Source organism: Limanda limanda, chromosome 12 (genome assembly GCF_963576545.1).
Source record: "Limanda limanda chromosome 12, fLimLim1.1, whole genome shotgun sequence".
NCBI lineage: Eukaryota > Metazoa > Chordata > Actinopteri > Pleuronectiformes > Pleuronectidae > Limanda > Limanda limanda.
The window spans coordinates 16,395,397-16,418,879 of NC_083647.1; the positions used below are offsets into that span (position 1 = coordinate 16,395,397).

General features: G+C 42.4%; 1 protein-coding gene across 3 annotated transcripts in view; it reads left to right on the top strand.

Annotated features, from left to right (window-relative positions):
• Positions 1-22,929, top strand: part of rps6ka1 (ribosomal protein S6 kinase a, polypeptide 1) — a 46,607-nt gene extending 23,678 nt beyond the window's left edge. Inside the window, exons 1-21 of one of the 3 annotated variants that reach the window (XM_061083190.1) lie at positions 9,358-9,407; positions 12,946-13,062; positions 13,267-13,348; positions 14,730-14,810; positions 14,948-15,027; positions 15,182-15,288; positions 17,108-17,145; positions 17,987-18,129; positions 18,215-18,285; positions 18,404-18,492; positions 19,030-19,094; positions 19,206-19,308; positions 19,601-19,731; positions 20,087-20,212; positions 20,387-20,476; positions 20,572-20,730; positions 21,380-21,541; positions 21,666-21,742; positions 21,833-21,950; positions 22,050-22,187; positions 22,722-22,929. In XM_061083190.1, coding sequence (XP_060939173.1) covers positions 13,318-13,348; positions 14,730-14,810; positions 14,948-15,027; positions 15,182-15,288; positions 17,108-17,145; positions 17,987-18,129; positions 18,215-18,285; positions 18,404-18,492; positions 19,030-19,094; positions 19,206-19,308; positions 19,601-19,731; positions 20,087-20,212; positions 20,387-20,476; positions 20,572-20,730; positions 21,380-21,541; positions 21,666-21,742; positions 21,833-21,950; positions 22,050-22,187; positions 22,722-22,844 — 1,932 coding nt within the window. In that variant the 5' untranslated portion in view covers positions 9,358-9,407; positions 12,946-13,062; positions 13,267-13,317 and the 3' untranslated portion in view covers positions 22,845-22,929. Of the gene's footprint in view, positions 1-9,357; positions 9,408-11,119; positions 11,612-12,945; positions 13,063-13,266; positions 13,349-14,729; positions 14,811-14,947; positions 15,028-15,181; positions 15,289-17,107; positions 17,146-17,986; positions 18,130-18,214; positions 18,286-18,403; positions 18,493-19,029; positions 19,095-19,205; positions 19,309-19,600; positions 19,732-20,086; positions 20,213-20,386; positions 20,477-20,571; positions 20,731-21,379; positions 21,542-21,665; positions 21,743-21,832; positions 21,951-22,049; positions 22,188-22,721 lie in introns of those variants that run through there. The other 2 variants (XM_061083188.1, XM_061083189.1) reach the window with 2 other exon arrangements.
• Positions 22,930-23,483: the final 554 nt, after the last annotated feature.

Consider the following 23,483-nt stretch of genomic DNA (forward strand, 5'->3'; position numbering starts at 1 on the left):
GTTACATCTGAATTTTAATGGTTTGAGTTGTGTACCCACTTTAAATTTTGACCAAAATCTACTATTGCTTTTATTAAGGTAACGTTTGTTTCATTTGATCTCCTCTCTGCTTCGTTACATTGACTTTGTATCCAGTTTAAGCCACATTTACATGATATTGTTTTCAAATCAGTCGTTTTTTTTTTACTTTATAATTTAGCCAAATGAAGGATTTTTGTTTTATCCGAGAAACAAGCTGAGTAAACATTTGTGGCAGTTCCGCTCACAGCACCTCCAACATGTTTGTGTCCACTGAACTGTTTTTGTTTTAGAGGTTGAGACCTCCTTCGATTATTTGGCTCTGTGGTTTGTTGCAACAGGGACGTGTGTTTGCAGCTTTTCATTTCGAAATATTTGTGGCTTCTGTCATCCCAGAACAGACAAAAACCCAAAACCAGACTTAAACAGCGTGCAACTCATGATCCGTCCATTATTTCAGCGCATCCCCTCCTCCTCCATCCATTTATGACTGCTGCGGGCCTAGTTGTCATGGTTACTGTGTCCTTGGCGTCTGTTAGCTATGATTGTGACTTGTGCCACCATGAGGTAAAAGGTTTATAACAACGCGGATGCACACAAATTCACACCTCTCATAAATCCTCTGTGCTCTACTCACAGGGATATTCATTCATGTTTGAATTTAAAAGCACACACACTCTCACAAACACCCGCACACATACACTCCCATGCAGTAATAACAGCAGTGATTACGCAGGATTACACTGACAGGGACTCAGCACCATTACTCATCCAGTGTGTATGTGAATTATCTTATAGATAAGTCTGTGTTTTCTGAAAGGTCTCTGGTATTAGAGTCACAAGTGACACTGCCAACCTTTTTTAAAGGCCATCATTATATATTACCTTACAGATTAAATAAGGATATATCTCCTGCTCATGTAGCATGGATGGAATGAAAGGGAGGATTCTGGCATCAAATTGCATATTGAAGTGGAGTGCGAAGGCATACAATCGCTCTTGTTTGTAGAGATGGAGGCCAGCGAATGTTACCTAGAAGCATTGCCTAAAAAGTGTTCTGTGTGTGTTTGAGTGTGTGTATGTGTGTGGCCTTGCCTCTCGTAGCACCTCTTGTTGTACAAAGAGAATGCTTGGAGATGGAGACAGAGAGGAGAAAAAGAAGTGTTGCCATAGTTTCACGCGTCTCCCTCTCGGGGTTGATTAAGGAAAATGTTCCGACCAGTTCCCCTCGTCCTTTATGGTTCTCATTAATATGGATGTTGATGTTTATGCGCTCAGCTCTGCCGTTTATTTCTCTCCCTTGATTTATACATGTAACTCTGCTGCATCCTTCTTTGTATTTCCATTTAATTAATTTTCAAACTAATGTGTTAAATGTGTGTTGTTTGGTTCCTTTTTTGTATTTTGTTCTTCCGTCTCTCTCTCTCATCTGTTTCGCTTTCTCAGCAGTTTTTATGTATTGCGCCCCCGGGGCATGTAACCTTTGACCTTGGTTGCCATAGCAGCATTGAGCATGCAGTACAGAAAATGCATGTATTAACAAAAATCCCCCGTCCATCTGTTCCCAAATGAGTTCAAACGCCAGTGGATGCAGCCTCACAGCGGTGACTCCACATATTCAACTGACTCCTTTTTAACCTCCAACAGTGAAATCTCTCTTTGTGTCAGTAGCAGTGCACTTAGTCATTTCGACTTAACATCACTGAATCTTAATAGAAGAATCGGCTTCAGAATACATTTCACTCGTCCTGATTGAAGCCAGTCTGGCTGTGCCTGCTCCATCTGTCATATATCCTGCTGCTTTTGCAAAAAGACAAGTTGTCAACATTCAATTCTTTTTTTTTACCATCTCTTTGCCACATTTTTCTTGCATTTTAAAGTTATACAAATCCATATTTTTATATCAGCAGTAGGATATGTACATGTAGGATCATATTTCAGCTTTACGGCCACTTTATTGTTTCGGTTCATTGGTTCACCTACTGTTTGCTTCCTGTCCAGCACCAAACACCAGACAGGAACTTAAATAGAGGTAAAAACTGAGTAAATGTTGGATTGTCGAATACATTTCAAATGAATAGTCATGTTGCTGGATATGTGAATGTTCACCTTATCAAAATATGTCAAAGTTGCTTTGTATTTACAACTGCAGCATCCCCTCTGGCACTCATAAGGCCCCAATCCCTCTGTTAACATTCCCCTTCAATTCAAGCTGACTACAATTGCAGACAATCATAGACATGAGTCTCCTCTCCTCAATATGTCTGACTTTCAAGAAGATCCATTCATTATTCTCTGGGAAATTGGTGAAAAATGAAAAATGGAAACAAATCCACCTCTTTGTCCAGAACTACGCCACAATTGTCCAGGCCCCATCCATCCGCTAATGTTCAGTTAATTAGTTTTTAAATGTAATTCTGCCTGCAAACTGACATGGGGTGAAAACATAACCTCCTCAGTGGGCGTAATCAAATACAAATGAATAAATCCCATGTGATTTCAGTGACCGATGGAGTCGCATTTTGAGTGGGAAATGTATAAACAAAATTTTATATCTATTCCTCAGACGTTAAATGTGGATTGTAGCCTCAAAATAAGAAAATAAATCTGTTCCTTACTTTCTTACCATCATCTGCTTTTTCATTCCAGTTTTGTTATATTTTCTTGTGATTATTTAGCTGTGAAAAGATTTAAGACGAGAACTAGACAGATAGTCCGACATGTTGTGGAGCAACACACCAGAGCATAGTGTTAAAGTTGAGGATACACAAACAGTGTTTTGATTAATGTCCGTGTATGTGTTGTTTTGGGGGGGTGTTTTTGGCAAGTTGTAGTGTTGATATTTTTGGAGACTGGAGAGAACCACGAACGGGAGGAAGGAGGAAGTGTTCACTGAGATAGGAAGCTGCTATTTCTGACTGCTCGTAGCTGGTGTGAAGAGTCTGATCCACGAGAGTGGTTATGTGTTGACATAGAAATCAGAGATGAAAAGATCAGGCGATGTTATTGTTTGTGTGTTTATAGGCTGTTTTGTGTGTGTCTTTGTGTGTTGCTCCGCTCTCCATACATGGTGCTATAGACTGTGCTGCACATTACCACTGCAGTCCGCCAGCTTAGCTCTAACTCCGATGACCTCATTGTGTATTACGAGCATCCACTCGTTCTTCTCTCCCTCCGTCTCATCCATCTCTCCCACTTATCTCTCTGTCCCTCGCTTTTAATCCATCTCTCCTTACTCCTCCCTGCCACTTCAGTCCCTCTGTTTTTTTTTTAAATGTTTTATTGATGATTGCTGACACAGTAGATATTACACAACGCCATTATGGCTCCTTGTCAACTGACCCAGCGCTGAACTGCCTATCATCTTACCGATATCCTTGTTGCTGCTATTAATAATACAGAGGCCAGCGCAGGATTTCCTGTAGCATCTTTGCTAATCCTGTGCTACCTCTGGTACATTTCCTCCAGTGTCCACTTCCCTTGTGCGGCATTTGATAAAAACAGCACCTGTGCCGACGGAGACTTCCCGAGTTATTTTCTGTTGTCACTCAATGATGCATCTTGGTGCAGGGTAATTGTGAAGCAGGGTCAGTGTAGCAGTTGTTGTTTATGACATCTACAGTGGGCGTTTCTTTTAAATCACACATCTGGTTGTATAGAAACCTTCAACCTTCAAACCTTTAAGCCCAAAATTTGAAATGATATATCAATGTTTGGGTCGGCCTTGCTAACCTTGCCTGGGCTCTTCACCTACATTCTTTACACCGCACATGCCTGGAATCTGCAAAAACTTCTGGCTAGGGCGTGTTCAGGCAGAAACTTGCGGGCCCAGCGTTACTCCTGTGTGGATACCATGGATGCAACTGGAGGACAAGATGGGGCAGATGGCACAGTCCGCTCAAGAGCGGGTATTAACCCCAGCAGTGCTCTCCACCCAAGGGTCAAAAGTCAGAAGACGTGTTGCCTCTCGATAATGACAGACAACCTTTGACGCTCACGAAACCTACTTTGTTGATCTACCTTTTTATATCTACACTTTTTGTGAAATGAAATGAACCAAGGAGCACTATATCTAAATATTTAGATGGAATTGATGCCTGACGCAAAACGTTCTTAATGTTTGTAATGTTCCTCAGTATTTTTTTTGTTCTTTTTTGACTTGTTCTCTTAAAGCCCTTGTCTTCCATCTTTCTGTGGATAACAGCAGCCGCACTGGCAAAGACGGAGATAATCGTGTTAAGTAGTGGGGGATTAGGCTGTAAGTACTGTATGTGCACTGCTGCTAGTTCTTTGTTCTGTTCTACCGGCGTGACCCGAAACGTTTTATGTGTTTTTCCATTCGTTCTTTTTTCTAAGAGATACAGACACCAGCATCAGAAATTCCTCAGATTCTTCCGAAAATGCAGTGTCATGTCAAATCCATGTACAGATCCAATACCACTTCTCTTAAGTATGTTCGTTTCACCCAGACAAAACTGCAGTTCTCTTTTTCTGGACATCATGTCTTCGCAGCAGCTTTCATTTACAGTATGCAACACTTCAGTTTTGACCTATTTAAAGGAAGTAGTTGTGTGTATTTTAGGGTTTTGCCTAAGCCAGGCCCATAACAACACAACAGTGATGGCAATTTATCACTTTATACAAGGATAGTAGTATAGAGCTGTTGAAATATAATAAAAGTTGCACATTTTCTAAATGCTCTCTGCTATTAGATTACTTGGTATCAACTTTTAAACAAAGTGCAGATATCAGAAAGGAAAAGTGCCCTTTTTGATATTTTTTCAAATCTCCTCTCTTCTGCCTGCCCAAGGCTTATCTACTATTAAAGCACCATGATGGGATGTCTGTGGATGGTGTCTGGACCCGGTGAATATCCATCTGCAGCTCTGCCTCCTCTAACTCCCGCCTTACTACTTTAGCAACATCTATCACAGCAGGTGTGAAAGGTAGGAAAGGGAAAGAGAGATAACGGATGGGTCAGGGGGAAAAGGAAAAAAGGAACGTGGACAGATGGAGAAGCTGTTGGGCAAAGTGAAAGGAAAGATGTGGTTCACCACAGGGGAGAGAAGGTGATGAATGAGAGAGAATCTGAATGAATGAGCCAGACCTGCCCTCCAAAATCTTGCAGCTCACACTTCATGTATTCAGCGTTTCTGACGGAGGAGAGAGGACAGAGGCTCAGACTGATGAAGACTATTACTGTCTCTCACCTGACAGATTCGTGCGCCTGCCTGCAGTCGTGTCGGGACTTTCACACACAAAAAAAACGCACACAACTTTTATCCTACATCAGTTCACATACAGTCAAAAGCCGTGCATGTTTATACAGATGCCCCCACTGACGTGTCCCATGCCACGTCTCTCGTTCTGCAACGCTGACATGTTATCTAAAATCACACGTTGCGACATTATGCCGACATGACTGGTTCAGTGTGAACAAGCACAATGGAGGGTCTTCTTTATGGCAAAGGGGAAGGATCTCTGGGACCTGTAGGCCACGTGTTCCCCAAATACACCGAGGTCACTGAATTGAGCTTAACTGGTGTTTTAATTTGTTCCCGTGCTTACATCAAGTAGTTTTAAATGTTAAATGTTTATAAAGCACTTTTGGTTTGGATTATTTTCCTGGGGTCCATCGTTGTGGTCTTTCAGAGGAACTCGGGGGATAAAACGCACAAGTGTAGCATACACACAAAAAAAAAAATCGTATCAATAATCCATAACTAATAGATAGAAAATGATAAAATTATATATTCAATATTGATAAATGCTAGTCGTTAAATTGTTTGTATTATAAAGTGGTACCTTTAAATATGATGCATATTCTCAACATGATTTAAATCTCTCTATCCCTCTATCTATCTGTTGCTCTATCACTCGCTCTCTTTCTACGTCTCTCTATGCGTGTCTCTATTCATCCATTTCACTATATGGATGTGAAGTTTACAAATCAGTTTATTTTTCTCTTCAACTCTAATTTTATAAGTACAGTCTTCATAGTAGCGCTTCGAAGTACAGTACCTAATCCCTGTGTGTGAGTTTGTTCCTGTACTTATTTCTTTGGGAGGACCATTTTAAGCAGAGACATTATAGAGTGAGGACATTTTTGGAAAGTGAAGACATTTTGTGACCGGCCCTCACTTTTTCAATGGGCTGTTTGAGGGTCATAACTAGGTTAGGGTTAGGCATTTAGTTTGGATAGTTACGTTTAGGGTTGGGTGTTAGGGTTAGGGGTTAGGGGTTGGGTGTTAGGGTTAGCGGCTAAGGAATGTATTATGTCAATGAAGATAGTATTACAAACGCGTGTGTGTTTACACTCACACAGACAAAGTCCTGCTGTAGGACAGTTGTTTTTCCCTGTAATGAGACTGAACCATAGTGGGCTGGATGGATGTTTAGACTGTCTGTCTCTCTCCATGTCCACTAGTCATTTACATTGTCTCTCACCCTGAACTCTCTCTCTCTCTCTCCTCCTCCTCTCTGGTCGAGCATTCTAAGCTGTCATGTTTTTGAAATCTTGCAGGTGCTACTGCTACCCCCCCCCCAAGTTTTTTCCAGAGAAAAGGAGAGGCCTCAGTGAGAGACACGGAGACAAACACTGTGATCGTCTAGTGCTTTTTCACATTCCTCACACTTTCGTCTGCTAATTCTCTTTTTTTCAGTTTTCTCTCCTTTTACCACCTTCATTCTATTTTTCTTCAGACTCTTTTCTCTCACTTTCACATTGAGCCGTTTAGAGCTTCGGTGAATTGCTTTGAGACACTTTGCTGCGTGACTGCTGCAGGGCTTCAACCTGTGGGAACTTCTCTGCTGTGATTGGACAGTTTTTCAGCCTCAGCCATCTCCCACATGTTCCCGCTCTGTCCCACTTTCTACCCCCCCCCCCCCCGCTCCGTCCCCCCAGTGTAATGGATGTCAGAAGCAACACTGAGATTTGGAGGAGGCACGGGCTAAAAAATGTGAACATGCCCTTACTTGGCTAAAGCTCCATCTCAGAACACACTTCTCTGGTGCACTCCCCCCCCCACCGCCACCATCACCACCAGCTGTGCCGTGTAGACTTGCACTGGCCCCTTGTGTTTACCAGAGAGCATTACACGCATCTGCTTTCTGCCTCTCAGGAAGACAGAGGTTCCAAATGTACATCAAAGTTGTCCAAAGTGATTTGTTTTTATATCTTTAATATGCCTCTTTTCAAAATACCTTATACTAAGTTTGAACTTGTCAGAATTAAATTGTAGATATCCGAACCTGGCCTTTAAGATACTGATAATTCAACGGAATCGTAGATATCTATTATGAAAAGCCACACGCATGTGATTAGGAATAATAGTTCATACAAGTCAAAATGTAAATACAGATGTCATAATTTTGAGTTCTGACCAGTCAAAAAAGAATGATGATATCTTACATAAAATTCTAAATAGTCACAACTATAGTCATAATTATGTTGCAGATATCTGCAATTCGTGTGTTGCTTTTCGAATTAACTGCTGGAAAGGATCAAATTTAGTTTTTTTCCTTTATATACGATTTAATAATCACTGAATCATAAAGATAATGAACAGATTAATTGATAATGACATTAGCAGTTAGTTGCAGCCCTATTTGTAAGCATGATTATGCAAAAACTACAGGAGGGAACTCCATAAACAGGGAGAATCCATCAAATTTCGTGTGGATCAGAATCGGGGCGAAACAAAAAATTGTTTTACTCTGTCAATATCGTTGTGAGATAGGGCATTTTTTTTTACAATTTCACTGATGGATCATGATCCAATCAGGCACCTTAAGGGAACTGATATCTATGAGTGTGTTTTATTAAGTGCATCTTGTTTGTCCTTGGCGGAGCTGTGTGCTCTTGTTTGGTTTGTTTTAGCTTTGATTTGACAGCGACAGGATGCAAGTACCCTGTCATGAAAGGTTTTATTGTACAGGACTTCAAGGTTCGGTTGGAGTTTTGCCCGATGTGTGTCCAAATGGAAATTGCATCCTTGATTATTATTCTCTCCAGAACCTCTCAGATTCTGAAGTGTGCATCAGCATGACGCCAATTTTCCCATCTCCACTGCGACCTTCTGCCGCTCCCAAAAAAAAACGTTGCATCACAAAGAGAGCTCACATAGGCAAAGTGAATCTAGTTTGACTTCATCTTTCCTTCTTTCAGTCCACCACTTCCCGTCTGCAGCAGCCGCTTCCTGTCCCTTCTGCTCTACATCCCCCAACAAGATTACCGCCAGTTTATAACCTCACTTCCCATTTTTGCTGCATGTGTGTGCTTGCAGATCGTGTTGCGTACAGAAGGTGTTTGCTAATTCTAACAAAGAGGCGTTTGTAGGACGGTTAGAGTCTGTTACACCAGTGACTCAGTGACAGCACCAGTGACATGGAAATATCTGCACACAGACATGTGGAGGCTCTTGTTCCGAACCAAAACCCGCACACACGAGGCAAGTGGCTGCTTTCTCATGCGCACTAATGGTGTGGAGTGGACATTTTTTTGTGCGCTGATGGATGTGATTGGGCCTGGGGACTTTCCTAAAGAATCAGGCATGTGTGTGTGTGTGTGTGGAGGGGATTTCATCTGCAACGGTGGACGTGAAGCTGAGCTCATCTTCTCGGCTGTAGAGTGACAGGAACGTGTTTATCTCCCACCTCCTGTCATCCCCCGACGCATAAGTGCTTAGTTGTGCTGGTACTTTGAAACTCCAACTTCTGTCCTTTCAGTCTACAAGTGCAACAGATTTTAAAGTCGTCGCTAATGGATGTGCAAGTGCTCAGCCCACTTATTGTCACGCCAAATAGTCAATCATATCAACTTAACATGCTGAAGCCATTGAATTATAACACAATGCCGTGACTCCATTCAGTTTGACACAGTCTAAGGACCATGTGTGGTACGAGCGAATAACTGGACACTTTAAATTCTTACTATTTCCTTTGTGTGTGTGATCAGTCGTCAGAATCTCTAGCAGCAGTTACGCCGGGAACCTCAGTTCCCCGCTGCTGCCGCGTTGGAGTCGCCGAGCAGGAAGGAAGTGAGATTGGCTTGATAAAAGAGGAAGTGAGAAGTAGGAGGGAAGAGGCGTTTTTTAGTTACTAGTGTGAATCTATCCCCTTTCGACCCATTTGTGTGTGTGTGTGTGTGTGTGTGTGTGTGTGTGTGTGTGTGTGTGTGTGTGTGTGTGTGTGTGTGTGTGTGTGTGTGTGTGTGTGTGTGAGTGTGAGTGTGTGTGAGGTGCACCTGCAAGATACTTGTACATTTGTGTTGAGAAAAACTGATGTTTTCTCTGTAACGTCTCCATTCTAACACAACCACTGCTCCCATCCTATAGCATGAGTCTCGTATTACCTGGATTGAGAAGGATTATGCCAGTATTAGACACCAGGTAAGAGCCGACCATGTGCAGCTGCTTTATTTCAGGCCAATATGCAGCTTCTCCCTGCCCAGAAAACCACACTCCAGCTTTCTGTTGCTGACATGAGCAATGTCTGCACTTTCTGCACTTCAGCCTAATGCACTTTTTTCATTTTCGCCCCTTGGAAATTCAATTCTGCAATCGCAAAACTGTTACAATCAACTTTTTCTGTGCATTGAACGTCTGTCTGCTGCTGGAAGCTTGAAGATAACACTGTTTGGTGAAGAAAGGTGACCTCATGCTCTGTATTTATTTGGTTGTGCAATGGTCTATTCTCTCTTGTTAAAAAATGGTATTTTTAAAGAGCAATAAAGTGAGAGATGGAGGAAAGGAAAAGAGTGTGAGGGCTCTTCAGGACCGGTGAGGGGTGTTTTAAGAGGCAGGATGGACAAGAATAGACTATTTTGAGAGGAATAGAGAGGGATGTGCCTGACCAGAGGCAGGAAAATCTCCATCATCCACCGGCCGATGGAGTCGTCTTTAACCATGTTGACACAGAGAGGGGACACCTCATCCTCGCTTCCCCCTCCTCCTCCTCCTTTCAGCCTCTTACCCTGTTGAATTGTGGGTAAAGGGCAGTGACACACAGTTGGGTTTTGGAGGCGAGGCAGTTCTTGATGACACAGAAACACATGATGTGATGATGATGTGTTATCTCCACTCATGGGAGCAGAGACGACTTCAAATTCAAGAACTTTATTGTCAATGTGTGAGCAGGACAAAAATTATGTCTTCCTCGATATGCAAATATACAAAAGTGAGCAACAACAACAAAGTTGACTGATGAAGATAAGTATGATAATGGGTATAGATAATATGACATAATCAATTTCAACCGATCTTTACCTCTGGTTATGTTTTCATCACTTTCTGGTTGTTTGTGTTTAAGCAAGATAATGCAAAAACTACTCGACAGATTTCCATGAAAATTTTGGAAGGATGCATTATGGGTCAGGGAAGAACCCATTACATTTTACCTAGGATCCCGATAAAGGGGTGGATCCAGGATAATTTTTTACATTTTTACATCACTTTCTTTAACATTACAAAATAAGCATTTTTGTGAATTGTGTGAAAAGAAATAATTCATGGATCTTGACAAATAAAATCAGGCATATTAAGGGGAGTTGATATAACTTAAGGGGACTGTTCGACCTTGGCAGAGGTATGTCCTCTACTTGGGTCTATTCTGGTTGGTTTATTTATTTGTCAGCAGGATTATGCAGAAACTCTGAAAGACATATCCATGAACCTGTGTCATTAAGGGACAGAACCCGTTACATTTTGGCACGGATCTGGACAAAGGGCTGAATTTATAACCTTCTTTGATATTGTGAGTTAAAGGCAGTTTTTGGGACATTTTCACCATTTTCTTAGAGAATAATTCATGAATCTTGATGAATATAATTTGTCATATTTAGGCGACTCAGTGTGTGCAGCTTGATTGAATTTAAGGGGACTTTTGGGCCGGAGGCATGCGCTCTATTAAGTTCCTTTCTAGTTCTCTGTTTTGTTGTTGTAGTTCCTCTCTCTCTTTTTTTTGCTCTCTCTCGCTCTCTCTCTCTCTCCATCTCTCTCTCTCTCTGCCGCAGATGTGTGTTTGTGTGTGGGCCTTGTTGGGTGTGTGACTGTGAGAATAAGCGCAGGCTCTTCCTTCCTGCATGCTTTGGTTCCAGTTCACTACAGATGCACTCAGTCACAGAGAGCACACCAGGCTTATCCGACCAACAGAGAGAGAGACAGACGGAGGACAGGAGGGTAGTGGGAGATAAAATGAAGATGAAGAGTTGATAAAGAAATATCGCAGGAGGCCCCTTGCCCTGCAGAGAGAACAGAGAAAGGTCACAGCCTGAGGGAGTCCTCCATATTTACCTGCGGTCCACAGAGCTAACCCTAACATGAGTGTAAAGTGAGCTCCTGGCGAGATGAGGTGAGGTTTGAGTTGATTTATACGCGAGGTACGGTGTTTGCCTTGGACACGGTGAGGATGATAAAACAGTCTGGGAAATGCTGAGATGGAGAAGGACAAGAGGAAGTTCAACCTGTTCAACCTGCTGACCCTCTACCTGTCGAGAAGGAACAAGGCTCTGACCAGCAGCCCTTCTCACTCCACCTCAACAGCTGCAACAGGCATCAGCACCGACTCTTTACCTGCACAGAGGAACCTCTGGACGGTAAAGTGACACTCTGTCAGGCTGTCGTCTCCAGAGAGCCGTTTTTTATTCTTTTTAAGCACAGATATTTGTAACGGTAGAGGCAGGGAATTGGGATTTATTAACCCTGCAAAATGCAAAAAAACTTTACTGTTCTTTTTGTGGTTGTTAAAGGAAAAAACAAGCTGCTGCAGCTGAACGCCTCTCGGCTCAACCCGCTCTGGTTTCCTGTTGTCAAATAGTGGTCTGTAGTGTTGGTTGCTGACAGTGTGTTGTCAAAACATTTTATCATGTCATCATTGGTGAATCTGTCTTTAAAATTACACGGCTGCATCTTTTTTTATTACATATCGATTCATCTGATGATTTTTTTTTTTTTCTACAAACACTGTATACCTCCTCATCGTGTGGTAATTGTCCGTATTGTTTTATTGCCCTGCCCTTTTTTTGAATGTTCTGCAACTTCACATTAGTGATGCTTTTTCTTGATAAATGCTGTGAGTGACTATCACGTTATCAATCAAGTCAGCTCTTCAATTCAACACTGTTTTAACACAACATTTTAAAATCTACTTTAATCTTATCTAAGCTGCCTTTAACATTTTTCCTGAGCGATGGCCTTACTATTATAAAACCACACATGAATGTCTGCAGAGGACAAACTCGAGAGATAAACTGTAGAACAGGGAAGATGTTCTACTTTCTAGCCACACTTTAAAGTTAAAGCCCGCAAGTAGCAGGTAGAAGCTGAAAATACAAAAGTGTTTCCCCTCTAGCCACACTGTGACATTTTAAATATGCTGTCCACAGGGTAAGAATAATGTTGTGCCTCAGTGTCGGCCAAGATTATGAATGCTGAGAACCGTGTCTTGAGAAAGTGACTTGATGTTGTTGTTGACATTGTTGTTGTAGATGAGGTTTGCTGCTGCTGATGCTTTGCTGCGTTTCGGTTGGGTGGTGCTGATGACTTGTGAGTCTCAGATCAGCTGCTCCACCCCAGTGCAAGAACCTGAAAAGGTCTCACGAGCTTGAATCTAAACAACCAGTGTCCGCAAACGCAAATATGAACCACTCTTTTGCATTGCTCCTTTTTATAGAGTGCAGCATATACTTCCATTTTTATTGTGCAGTCATCTTTATTTCCAGTAAGTTCTTTAAAAGAAAAGTCACACTTAACCACGGGGTGCAGTCGACACATCGCCGTGCTTCCTCTTTCTGACGCGTTTTATTTTGATGAACTGCTATTTACAGCTTCTTCACACACACACTAACAAACACAGACAGTATCTTAGTCATTAGATCTGAGGTCGCTAACTGTTTTATGTTCTGACTGTTCTTGTTTTTTCACTCTTCAGGAAGATGGAGACATCAAGGAGATCAACATCACTCATGTGGTCAAAGAGGGATCCGAGAAGGCCGACGCCTCCCAGTTTGAACTGCTCAAAGTGCTGGGTCAGGGGTCTTTTGGCAAGGTAACACAAGCTTTCATTTTCTTGTCTATCTATTTATTAACTGTTAACTGTAATGTCTCCTTAGTTTTTATATACGTGTATAATAATGACCATTCAAATTAATCTGTCCTTCTCTTTCTGTGGCTCCCTTTGTTTTCTCGGGCCTCTAAATCCTGAATCTGATATAACCGGGGGGGGGGGTTTGTTTTGTGGTGAATGCTCTAGGTCTTCCTGGTGCGAAAGGTGACCCCTCCAGATGACAACCAGCTCTATGCCATGAAGGTCCTGAAGAAGGCCACACTCAAAGGTACTGCAGCGTGGGAGGTGACTGAATGGTGTCATCGCAGAGGGTGCAGTATGAATTGCTGTGGGGGGGGCAGTATGAAATGCTGGCTCTGTGGTCACGACATTTGCCAGAGGGGGGAATTTCATGACCCCAGCTGACGACCTTGTCAACCTGTCGGAACCCATCACCGTGTGCAGAAGGTTGATGGGACACATCTCAGTTTAGAGGGGAGGAGATGAAATAACAAACATTTCATTATAGTTGCTGTGATTAAAGCCCCATTTATGTCTTTATTTTGTGTTGCGAGACAATTGAATGTCAAAAAGGATTCTGAACATAATAATTTACAAGTTCTAGGTTTGTCATTGTCACAATTTGCTGCATTTCTCATTCTTATATCTTGGCGATTAAAATATCTTTGTATTGGGTCAGTTGAAAGAAATTGAGATGAGCATTTTAAACAATTTTCTGGCATCGTGATCTCGTAAATAGATGAATAAATAGTTCAGATAATCATTAGTTAGAGCTGTGTATTTATTTCATCTATAGATCTGCATTCGGTCGTCTCTGAGATGGGGCAATTTCAGAAAGCTCTTTCTTTTTGCTGGTGCGTTCATTGATTTTTCTTCTTCAGGAGACGATACCCTCAGTTTCACATTGGAGGGTGTGTGTTTTTCCTGTAACTCAAAGACCCAAACTCTCAGTTCTGTGTTGTGAAGCATATGTTGTAGACCACCGCAGCTCGGTGTGACCGTTTCACCTTTGCACAGAGGCGTGGTCTCAGTCGTCTTCCTGAGAAACATGAGGATTTGTTCGCATAGTTCAACCAAATGTATGTGGTTAGTTTCAGTTGAGCGGATTTACACATTTCGTTTGCATCATCTCTCAAGCTCAGTTTTGGCTGATGTGAACATTCAGTTCATTGTGTTGAATCCACTTTATTCAACATTTAGTTAGAGCACAGTGCAATGAACACAATAATGTGCTGAGAAACTGCAACGATGACTCACACAGCAATGAATCACTTTTACTTTTACTTTATTGAAAAATGCTCGACCACCTGTTTTGAATTTAAAAAATCCATTTATTCCAAAATGACAACAAGAGCCGTACTTATTTACTGGTATGAAAACTTTTAATTTGCTTAATTAAAGTTCTTATATTTGGTTGTATTTGTGCTTTCTTTTCATTTAGAATAAACTTTGGAACTTTATTAAAGTTGATATACATGAGTATAAATTTAACACGGACTGTATTTTATTAAAAACATCAGTTGGGCTCTAATGACAACATTTACCAGAGGATCGTTATGCTCTCTTTTTGAAATAATAAAGTTTGTGTTAAATTTGAACTCACCCTCACTAAAACCACACACACACTAAACAGTATTCTTATCCCTCAGTGAGAGACCGTGTGAGGACCAAGATGGAGAGAGACATTCTGGCAGACGTCAACCATCCGTTTGTCGTCAAACTTCACTATGGTGAGTCGGCCTGAAGGTTCTTTTATTTTTACCTCCTACACCCCCGAAACATTTGAATGGATCTACTGATTCTTTTTAGTCACGTTTCCTGATTTACAGTCGGATCAAATTTGAATGAGACTTTTATATGCTTGCAGCATTCCAAACTGAAGGAAAGTTGTACTTGATTCTGGACTTCCTCAGAGGAGGAGACCTCTTCACAAGACTCTCTAAAGAGGTGAGAGAGATTTAGTTTGTGATGTTTTTACAGGAATTTTTTCTGCAGGCATCTAACTCACTTGATAATAAATGAATAAATGTAAATATTCCTGCATTCTCTCACTCTTGTCCTTTTATTCTTTTTCCTTGTTTCGTGCATGTGCCGCTCCCAGGTGATGTTCACAGAGGAGGATGTGAAGTTTTATCTGGCAGAGCTGGCCTTAGGACTGGACCATCTCCACAGCCTGGGCATCATTTACAGAGACCTAAAGCCTGAGAAGTAAGAACAAAGTAGACAAACTGAAAACACAGAAACCTACACACACACAAGCGAATGCATATTTGAATGTCTCTTGTACGCCTGTGGAAGTCGATGTGGTGCAGTGGTGCTAAATTAAGCTGCAATCTTGTAATAAGAACTACCAGTGCTAAGCAAATGTGGTGAAACCGGTACCAGCCGCCATCGTCGCTGTTCCTGGTGCATGTTCACTACACAAAGCAACAGTGGGCGTGCACAAAGTAAGCTGTGACACCATCATTTCCCAAATGCTGGGTTTTACATGTGCACACGGATTCACAGAAAGATTTTGCTCTTTGGAAGGTTTATGTAAAAAATCTCTATTTTAGTGAGTTAAAATGCCGATTGGGCGTCGACGAGGCCAAATGTGCTACATATCCACATTAGTGCAGACAGGTTTAAACTTCACCAATCATCAAGTTTTACAGTCAAATATCGGGAGACTACATCCACATCTAATCAACTCAAGTCAAATACATTCTTTTAATCCTTGTGGAAAATCTTTTTTAATTGGATTAATCTAATATATTAATCCAATAACCCGGACAAACCCTGATGAGGTTTTTATTCAGTGTTTCAATTTGTATCAAAATTATTTTCTTGTTATTCTACTCTAAATCCACCTGGTGGCTTTTGGAATTTGCATTTTGAACATATGGAATTATCATTCCTCCCGAACAAGCATTATGAATGCAAACCTACCTCATTAAACCCTTGTGAAGCCCTTTTATGATTTGGACCTTGCGTTGTTTACCACAGCTTGATGTCTTCTTCTCTACATTTTAATTGCTTTTCTTTATGGCACATTAGATCCGCCAGCTGCGGATATTCACTCCCCAACCTCTGCAGCTTGTAGCCTGTACGCACACCCTCATGTTTGCAGTAGAACAGGATAAAAACGCAGTTATCAAACAGTTCTCTACAGTAAGACTCATCACATCACACCTGGGGTTTTTTGTACATAGGTTTTCAGATTGATACAGAAATTGTATTGGCTCTTCATCAGAATCCTTTAATAGCCCACAGTGGGGAAATTTGAGGGTTTTACAGCAGCAGCGCAGGCACAGCGCAACAAGAGCAAAAGAAAGAGCAAAACAACATAGTAAGAAACAAAAACAACAATGAGCAAAAAGTAAATAAGCAAATAAATAGTAAGTAGTAGAACAACTAAACAATACAATTAAATAGTTAAATTAAATAATTAAATAAATTAAATTGCACAAATAATAAATTAAATTGCACAAATAATAAATTAAATTGCACAAATAATAAATTAAATTGCACAAATCTGGTCTTGATCTCCGATCTTTAGTCTCCTGATTTACTCCTGCGCAGCTTTCGATCTAGGGTGAAAGTCTGCTGTCGTTTTCTGATTCTAGACTAAAAACTAAAGGGGCGACAGAGCACTTGCCATCAGGGCCTCAGGGCTCTGGAATGAACTGCCTGAGGAAATAAGGCTGTCTGAGACAGTGTCTTCTTTTTAAAAATACACTTTTTCATAAGCCATATTCCTTCATTTACTTGTGGTGCAGGTTATTATTGCTCTTTATCTCTATCATTGTTACCATTATTATTTATGTACATCCTTCTGTATTTTATTGTTTTGTTTTCTTGTTGTGCAGAGCTTTGTACTTTATGTTGAAAAGTGCTCTATAAATTAAGTTGGTGTTTATTACATTTTGTCCGTGATAACTCAGACTAAATTGAAACCAGTGTCTGCAGCTTGTCATTTCACAAAAAGAGAAGCGTTCACAGCTTCTCAGACGTTCATTTTCTAACATTTAACAATATGTTCTTCTAGTATTCTCCTGGATGAGGAGGGACATATCAAACTCACAGGTGAGTCTCCTCCCACACACACACACACACACACACACACACTCACACTCACACTCACACTCACACTCACACACACAAACACACACACACACACACACACACACACACACAAACCTCTACCTCCCTGGTCCAACTCGTTGACCTCCATTACTCACAGTGTGGTGGCAGCTTTATCACAGTGACTCATGATTCCTGCACATGGGCCTGTATACCCAAGTTAATTATTACACATTATCTCACTGTTGACCATAATCGCAGTCGTTTATTTATCCGCCATTGAACCAAAGGTGAACTTGGGCGGTTTTAGAGAAGCAATACAACAAGTCACAAGGGTCAGAGGCAAAGTAGAAAGTGTTGTCGGATGAAATATCCTCCTGCTTTTACATTGAAGATAAAATTTCAGTTTATTGGTAGTTAAAATAACGTGGGGGAAAGTGCTGTTAAATTAGCTATAGCATATTCAGAATGATGAAAACGTAATTTGTTTAGCTCTAAATCCCAACATACACTATCTCAAGGTATCTTACTTTATAGATTAACGTCTGGACTGTACAGTACAATATTATCGAGCAACCCAGTTCCCACACGACTGTGGAGAAAAACACTTTTCAAGGGGAGAAGCCGCAAGCAAAACCAGACCCATGATGGGCTGACATCTGCCACAACCGGTTTGGATCAGAGGAGAGACATGGGGGAGAAAGGAGAGACATGGGGGAGAAAGGAGAGACAAGGGGGAGAAAGGAGAGACACAGGGGAGAGAGGAGAGCTGGGCTGGAAGAGGGATGTAAGTAGAGAGAGAGTGGGAGAGGAGGACTGACTGTGTGTTTTGTATTTCCCCCAGATTTTGGATTGTGTAAAGAAGCCATCGATCATGAGAAGAAAGCCTATTCCTTCTGTGGCACTGTGGAGTACATGGCACCAGAGGTTGTGAACAGGCAGGGGCACACCCACAGCGCAGACTGGTGGTCATACGGAGTACTGATGGTAAAAAAAATGAAACAATCTTTAACATGTTTCTGTGTGCGACAGAGCTCTAGATTGTAACTGTGTTGTGTGTTATCTCCTCCAGTTTGAGATGTTGACAGGAGCGCTGCCATTTCAAGGGAAGGACCGCAAAGAAACGATGAGCCTCATTCTGAAGTGAGCGTCCTCTGCAGGGAGGAATCATCACACAGCAGCCTGAAGCTTTTTTAAAAACGCCTCCGCTCAATTTCAAGTGTAATAACATAAGCTGTGTGTCGTCTGTCTGTCTCTGCAGGGCGCGTCTGGGAATGCCTCAGTTCCTGAGTTCAGAGGCCCAGTCGCTGCTAAGGTCTTTGTTCAAGAGGAACCCTTGCAACAGACTGGGTTAGTTTCATATCAGGAACATGACAATCGCAGAGGGCAGCATGTTATGAGGTTTTTTTCCTTTCTTTACTCAAGAGCGTTGGTCTTTCAGATAAAGGGGGAGTTTAACGTTCAGATTTTGTAACGCTCTCACTCAAAACCCTGAGATTGCGCTCATATATTCATATATATATAGGGGGGAATTCTCCTGCCTTTGTTGTGGGTGGGCTGGCTTTATGTCTTTGAGAGTCTGTTCGCTTCTCATCTGTGTGCTTGAAAATAAACAACGATACCCTCATAGAGCTGGAGCAGGAAATCTGAGCAAAGGCACCGTATATCTGAGTGTGAGGGCAGGGTTTCAAGTGAGAGCGTTACAGAACCTGAAATTAAACTGAAACACCACACTCTTGAATATTGAAAGAGAAAAAAAAAAAACATAGCTAAAATGCTTTTTCTTTTTTAAGAAAAGGAGTAAAACTGTCCTTGTCTTTCTTCAGAAACATGTTATTCTTCCTTGGTTGAGATTCCTGCTGCTAAATGTTGATGTTTCCTTCCCAGGATCTGGTGCTGACGGTGCAGAGGAGATCAAACGACACGGCTTCTATTCCACCATCGACTGGAATGTGAGAATGTTTTAATATACGCGCATTGAAAAGCTACAATGGGAGGGGTTTTCAGTGACATTCTCTGCTCAGTTGTATGGTGAGAGTAAAGGTCCTTTTTATTCTTTTCAGAAACTCTTCATGAGAGAAGCCAAGCCTCCATTCAGGCCGGCGGTGGCGCGGCCAGACGACACATTCTACTTTGACTCCGAGTTCACCTCCCGCACCCCTAAAGGTCAGAGGTCAAAGCCCCATCCATGTCTATTTCCTATCAGGATTTCCTCCCCGAGAGCAGCGGCAATTTTTCCCCCCTCAGCTGAAAACACAAATCAATACAGGACTTCTTTTTAAGGAGACAGTTGCACTTACAGCGCCATTACAACGCAGTAATACTTAATTATTACGATGCTCATAAAGAATAAATGAGCTATAAGTGTAGTTTACTGCAGCGGACTTTATGAACATTAACAACTCCAGTCTCCCCTTTTCTCTCTAACACTCGACCTTGTTGCGTTACTGTATTACAGACTCGCCTGGCGTGCCCCCGAGTGCCGGAGCTCACCAGCTTTTCAGAGGGTTCAGTTTCATCGCCTCCACTCTGTTGGACGAGGAGGGTTTTGCGGAGCCAGTGCAGCCGCCGCAGCATCCAGTGGTCCAGGTCAGACTACGGCTGTTTCACACGACACAGTTTAACATGTTAGATAGCAGTTTCTGTGAATGAAGGCATGATGGAGGAGGGAGAAAAGGGCAGATGCATGTGTGTGAGGCAGATGGGAAAGTATGGCGGAGTGAAGCGACTCCAGATGAGTGTTTCACGCCTGACAGGATCACTGATTCACTGTGTTAGACTGACAGACACCGATTTACAAAGAGAGAGAGAGGGGTTGCCAGAAATAGATCCGGCTCCTTTGCCGACACCCATCAACATCCTTCTACCTTGTCGGCTCTTGTCAGTCGGTCACGCCTCCCACCCCCCCTCACCACCGCTCTTCTATCTACTCTCCCTCTTGCAGCAGCTACATGGGAAGAACCTGCTGTTCAGCGACGGCTACGTGCTAAAGGAAGATATCGGCATGGGCTCCTTCTCCGTCTGCAAACGCTGCGTTCACAAAGCCACCAACACAGAATACGCAGTCAAGGTACAAACACACAAACGGAACAATCACAACTCTATGTCTGGTGTAACACTTCATGAAATATGTTCTGTACAGAATACTAGATTTGTTATTCTTTCGGAAGCATATGTGCAAATGATGGATTATAATGACTTAATAATAATGACTTAATGTGGGTTTTTTTCCTGTGATTGACAGATGATTGACAAGACCAGCACAGACCCCTCTGAGGAGATTGAGATTCTGCTTCGATATGGACAACACCCCAACATCATAACCCTGAAGGATGTGAGGATAGAAGCATTTATGTCACAGTATTATTTCCCTGGAGTGCACTGAATGTCACAGTTGGTGATTTCATCGCTTGTCCCTTTCCGTCCCAGGTGTACGATAACGGTAAGCAGGTGTTCCTGGTGACGGAGCTGATGCGCGGTGGCGAGCTGCTCGATCGGATCCTCAAACAGAAGTCCTTCTCGGAGCGAGAGGCCAGCGCTGTGCTTCACACCATCACCAAGACCGCGGAGTACCTGCACTCACAGGGGGTGAGCACCGAGACAGCACTGAACCACTGTGCCACTTTACTTTTTCTTTACCACACATCCTGTTGGCACATTGTGATTCCTCAACACACCAAGGGCAAGAAATCAAATTGAATAAAATTATGATTTAAATCCGCTATTTTGGGGGAAATAATGGAGAGAGAGGGTTGTCCATTAACCAGAAGGCTGGTGGTTTGATTCTGAACCCCAAATTTTGCCTGAAGGCTAAGACTGGAAAGGTGCTATATAAATACAGTAAATTTACCACTTAGTAGTGATTTATATCCTGAGTGAAATATTTATGTAATTGCTTCTGACACATTTTGTGACTTTTTTTCTTTTTAATTTGATAATTTATGAAACAATGGAAAAAATGAATGAATAATTTTAGATTCGATTGCAGTTTGAGATATAAGAAATTGCGTATCATCTGATTTAAAATGAAAATAATACAAAAATCAAAAGCAAAAAGAACTGCAGAATATGATTTCCCATTCTCTTTGTTTTCATAATTTATTGTTTTTCACTTGTAGGTGCATTCACTGTTCAGAAATCAAAGCTTTTGGGATGAATGTGGATATATAATCTTGTTCTTTAAGAAATACAAATCCTGATTATCTCCCCCCCCGTCCTGTGTCCTCTTGTCCTCTAGGTGGTGCACAGAGACCTGAAGCCCAGTAACATCCTCTACGTGGACGAGTCGGGGAATCCAGAGTCGATCAGGATCTGTGACTTCGGCTTCGCGAAGCAGCTGCGGGCCAACAACGGCCTGCTGATGACGCCCTGCTACACCGCTAACTTTGTGGCCCCCGAGGTGAGCGGGTCACATGTAGACCATCTCTCCTCACTTGTAGGAGTCAAGGCTGTGTCCCTGTCTTGATGTGGATTTAAACTGTTAACTGAAATAAAACTCTTGACTCTTCTCTGACTCGATACAGGTGTTGAAGCGACAGGGCTACGATGAAGGATGCGACATCTGGAGTCTGGGAGTCTTACTCTACACCATGCTGGCTGGGTAAATCAAACTGCTCTCATATGAAACGGATTTCTGTTCCTCACTGCTCTTCATCCTCATAATCATCTGTCCAACTTTAACTTCTTCCAGTTTCACTCCATTTGCCAACGGACCTGAGGACACCCCCAATGAGATTCTGAGCCGGATAGGCAGCGGCCGCTTCAGCCTGATCGGAGGAAACTGGGACACTGTGTCTGATGCTGCAAAGGTTAAACTCCAAATTGGCTCTTTTTTTGTTTCTGTGCCTCAGTCAGACAGGAGCATGTCTGCCCGTCAGTGCCACAGCTAATGTGTCTTGTCCCTGTAGGAGCTTGTGTCCAAGATGCTCCATGTGGACCCTCATCAGAGACTGACTGCCAAGCAGGTCCTCAAGCACCCCTGGATCGTGCAGAGAGACAAACTACCTAACAGCCAGCTCCCGCACCAGGACCCCAAACTGGTCAAGGTAACGGCTGAGAGCATTCTCTGAAAATGTAGAGGGGGTCCGAGCCTTTCAATAAAACAGTGGCTGATCAGAGTAGATATTTCACATATTTTGTTGTTCCACAAAAAATTAAAAATACAATGTTACATAGTGCTTGACAGTTTTAATATCTTAATTAATCACAGTGGTTCGGATAATAGGCCAATATGTTTTATTTTTAATATGTATGTAGAACATGTAGAAACAAATAACTGTGACCATCCCCTAACATTTTTCAATAAGCTTACATTGCTGCCACATGATTTATGTTGCACTGAAAGTTACAAATTTTCCTTTGCCGACATTGTAAATATTTAACACTTTTTAAAATGGTCCATGATGTTATACATTTAAAAAGTCATAGATACCAGTCTCCTAAACCCAACAGATTTTTTTTCCCACCTGGACAGGAGTGAAAACCTCTAGTTGTTGTCTTTATATTACCGAATGGCTTACTTTTTCTAACCCACATTCTGGATAGTAACCATTTTATATACCACCTTGTTTTATCCACAGGGAGCTATGGCTGCCACCTACTCCGCCCTGAAGAGCTCCCAACCAACTCCGGAGCTCAAGCCCATCGAGAGCTCCTTCCTGGCTCAGAGGCGCGTCAAGAAGCTTCCCTCCACCTCGCTGTAGAGACTCTGAACCACCAGTCATCTCACTGGAGACTGACCAAAAACCGCACCACCCAGTCAGCTTGCTCGGGGGGGGGGGGGGGGACTCACTGTCCACACGTCACTTACCAGCCAAGGAACACCGACTGTGGTCCTGATCCCCCGCCCCCCCTCCATCCTCGTGACCTCAGTTGTCCCGCTCCTGCTATCATCCTCCTTGTTCGGGCTCAGCAGCTGCCGTTAGTCAGTCTCCTTGGACAAGAAAAGATGGATGGGGGGGTGATGAGGGCAAAAAAAAAGGGTGCGGGTTTTTGGCAGGCGTACAAGTGGCTGTGTGTGAATGTGTGTGTGTGTGTATGTGTGTGTATGTGTGGTGCAGCCACTTCTTCGATCGTGACAATGAAAGTTTTCCCTCTCGTCATCGTTGCTGTGATTGGTTGTCATTCAGCTTGCTGCACGCCTGTCCGTCCGCCTGTTCCGTTGTTCGTCTTCTTGTCCTTCTTTGGTTCCGTCACGTTGATGAGCTTTATATTACCGGTCGTGCTGCCAAATCAAACCTGTGCCGACGGCACACGCACCACAGTACTGTCCAGCTGCTGTTAAATGTTTATTTTCAACGAGCATTATTAATATGAAAATGAAACATTTCTGCCATAAATGC